Source organism: Montipora capricornis, chromosome 9 (genome assembly GCF_036669925.1).
Source record: "Montipora capricornis isolate CH-2021 chromosome 9, ASM3666992v2, whole genome shotgun sequence".
Taxonomy (NCBI): Eukaryota; Metazoa; Cnidaria; class Anthozoa; order Scleractinia; family Acroporidae; genus Montipora; species Montipora capricornis.
In genome coordinates this window covers 26,411,329-26,412,802 of record NC_090891.1, presented here as the reverse complement: position 1 = coordinate 26,412,802, position 1,474 = coordinate 26,411,329, and the positions used below count along the sequence as shown (strand labels likewise).

Here is a 1,474-nt window from a genome sequence, read left to right as displayed (position 1 = left end):
CGATCATTCCTCACATATCAAAAACTCAAATTTGTACTGTCGGAGAGGTCAGCGATGGTTTTTAGCTCTTAACCAATCCTCTAAATTGCAAGTTTCAGTTTTGGCGCACTTTTCATTTCCGGTCAAAGTCACTATATATCGGGAGAATCTGGAACACGCGCCTGGCAATTTTCCGATGGGACGGTCGGGAAATTCGTAATCCCCGATCGTCAAGGATTTTCTCGACATATGAAAATGACTAGGCTTAAGTCCTAAATCACTCATTCAACTTTAGTTATTGCCAAAGAAAGAGTTGGATACTGCAGTCTATTGAATTTTCAATCATTGCTTTTTCAGGGTTCTGATTGGCTAAAATTAATCAACCTCGGTTATCAGCTAATATACCCCATGACCTTTAATGGGAAAATTGTAGTCAACACTGGTCGTTTTGTAAAATTGGAACAGTTCTGGGTTTAATGACATTTAACAAACAATTAATCCATTTGCGCTTGCTGGATATTTACCTTCTCATGATCATATTCAACATGTGCACATGAACTTCAAGTCATTGCTAGATATAGTATAGCTACCTAAAAACATTATTTGCATTGACAAAGAGCAATCATTGGAAACATCAGCCTTTCAATTCTCTACTGGCAGATAACAAGGTTTTATCAACTAGTTCAATGTGGTAAAATAACATTTTTCTGCCTTTCTTCATTACAACAATGTGTTTTTTTGCTCTAACCTTAGGCTACTTGATCTTCGCTTTCTTGTTTAATAAAAAGTTTCTTCCTCAAGAATTATGGAGAGTTTGATTAGCCTAATGCCATACTTTTCTCCGCGATCATCGTCTTTGTAGACTTCCAGTGCAAGTCCTTTGCTGATATCCAGTGTCCTGGTATAACTTGTGTCCTTCACGTACCCTCCAACATGCGCAGTGTAGCAATAAGCTCGCCCTTCGTTCACTTTAAAAGTAAATTCAAATTGACCAGGATAGAAACGTTCACTTGAGGGTACGGTTGGTGATGATTTCTGTATTGTTCGTTGGGGATTCAAATTGCTTCCAGGTTTCCCCTCAACTCCATAGCATGGGGCGTGGTTGTTGTAATTGGTCGTATCGGGAAGCATAAACCCAACGAAATTGTGTCCATCTGACAATCCATATTTTATATCGCTATCTCTCCCTGTAGATAACTCGACGTTATTGGCAACGGTCATTTGGACGGTCAGCGGAGCAGAACGGCCAAACTGTCCTTCAGGAAACAAGGGAATTTTGAGAAGAAGATCACGGCTCCGTGAGTTTGTATGAAACGTGATCTCCTCAGCGGAATTTGGACTTGTCTGAGTGCTGCTTATAAATGTCGCATGCTGACGTATGTAACTGGGAGTCATGGATTGATGGTAAATCACTGTTCCCTTTAGAGGCAAAAGAAATAGAATTTCCAACCATTGGATAAAAAGAGGCCAAGTGCAGAGTGGTATCAAGATATAT

At 39.8% G+C, this 1,474-nt stretch overlaps 1 protein-coding gene across 1 annotated transcript in view; it reads right to left on the bottom strand.

The window, feature by feature from the left end:
• Nucleotides 1-425: 425 nt before the first annotated feature.
• LOC138015842 (uncharacterized) overlaps nt 426-1,474 on the bottom strand; it is a 4,692-nt gene continuing 3,643 nt past the window's right edge. Inside the window, exon 3 of the mRNA XM_068862963.1 lies at nt 426-1,398. Coding sequence (XP_068719064.1) covers nt 757-1,398 — 642 coding nt within the window. The 3' untranslated portion in view covers nt 426-756. The remainder of the gene's footprint in view (nt 1,399-1,474) is intronic.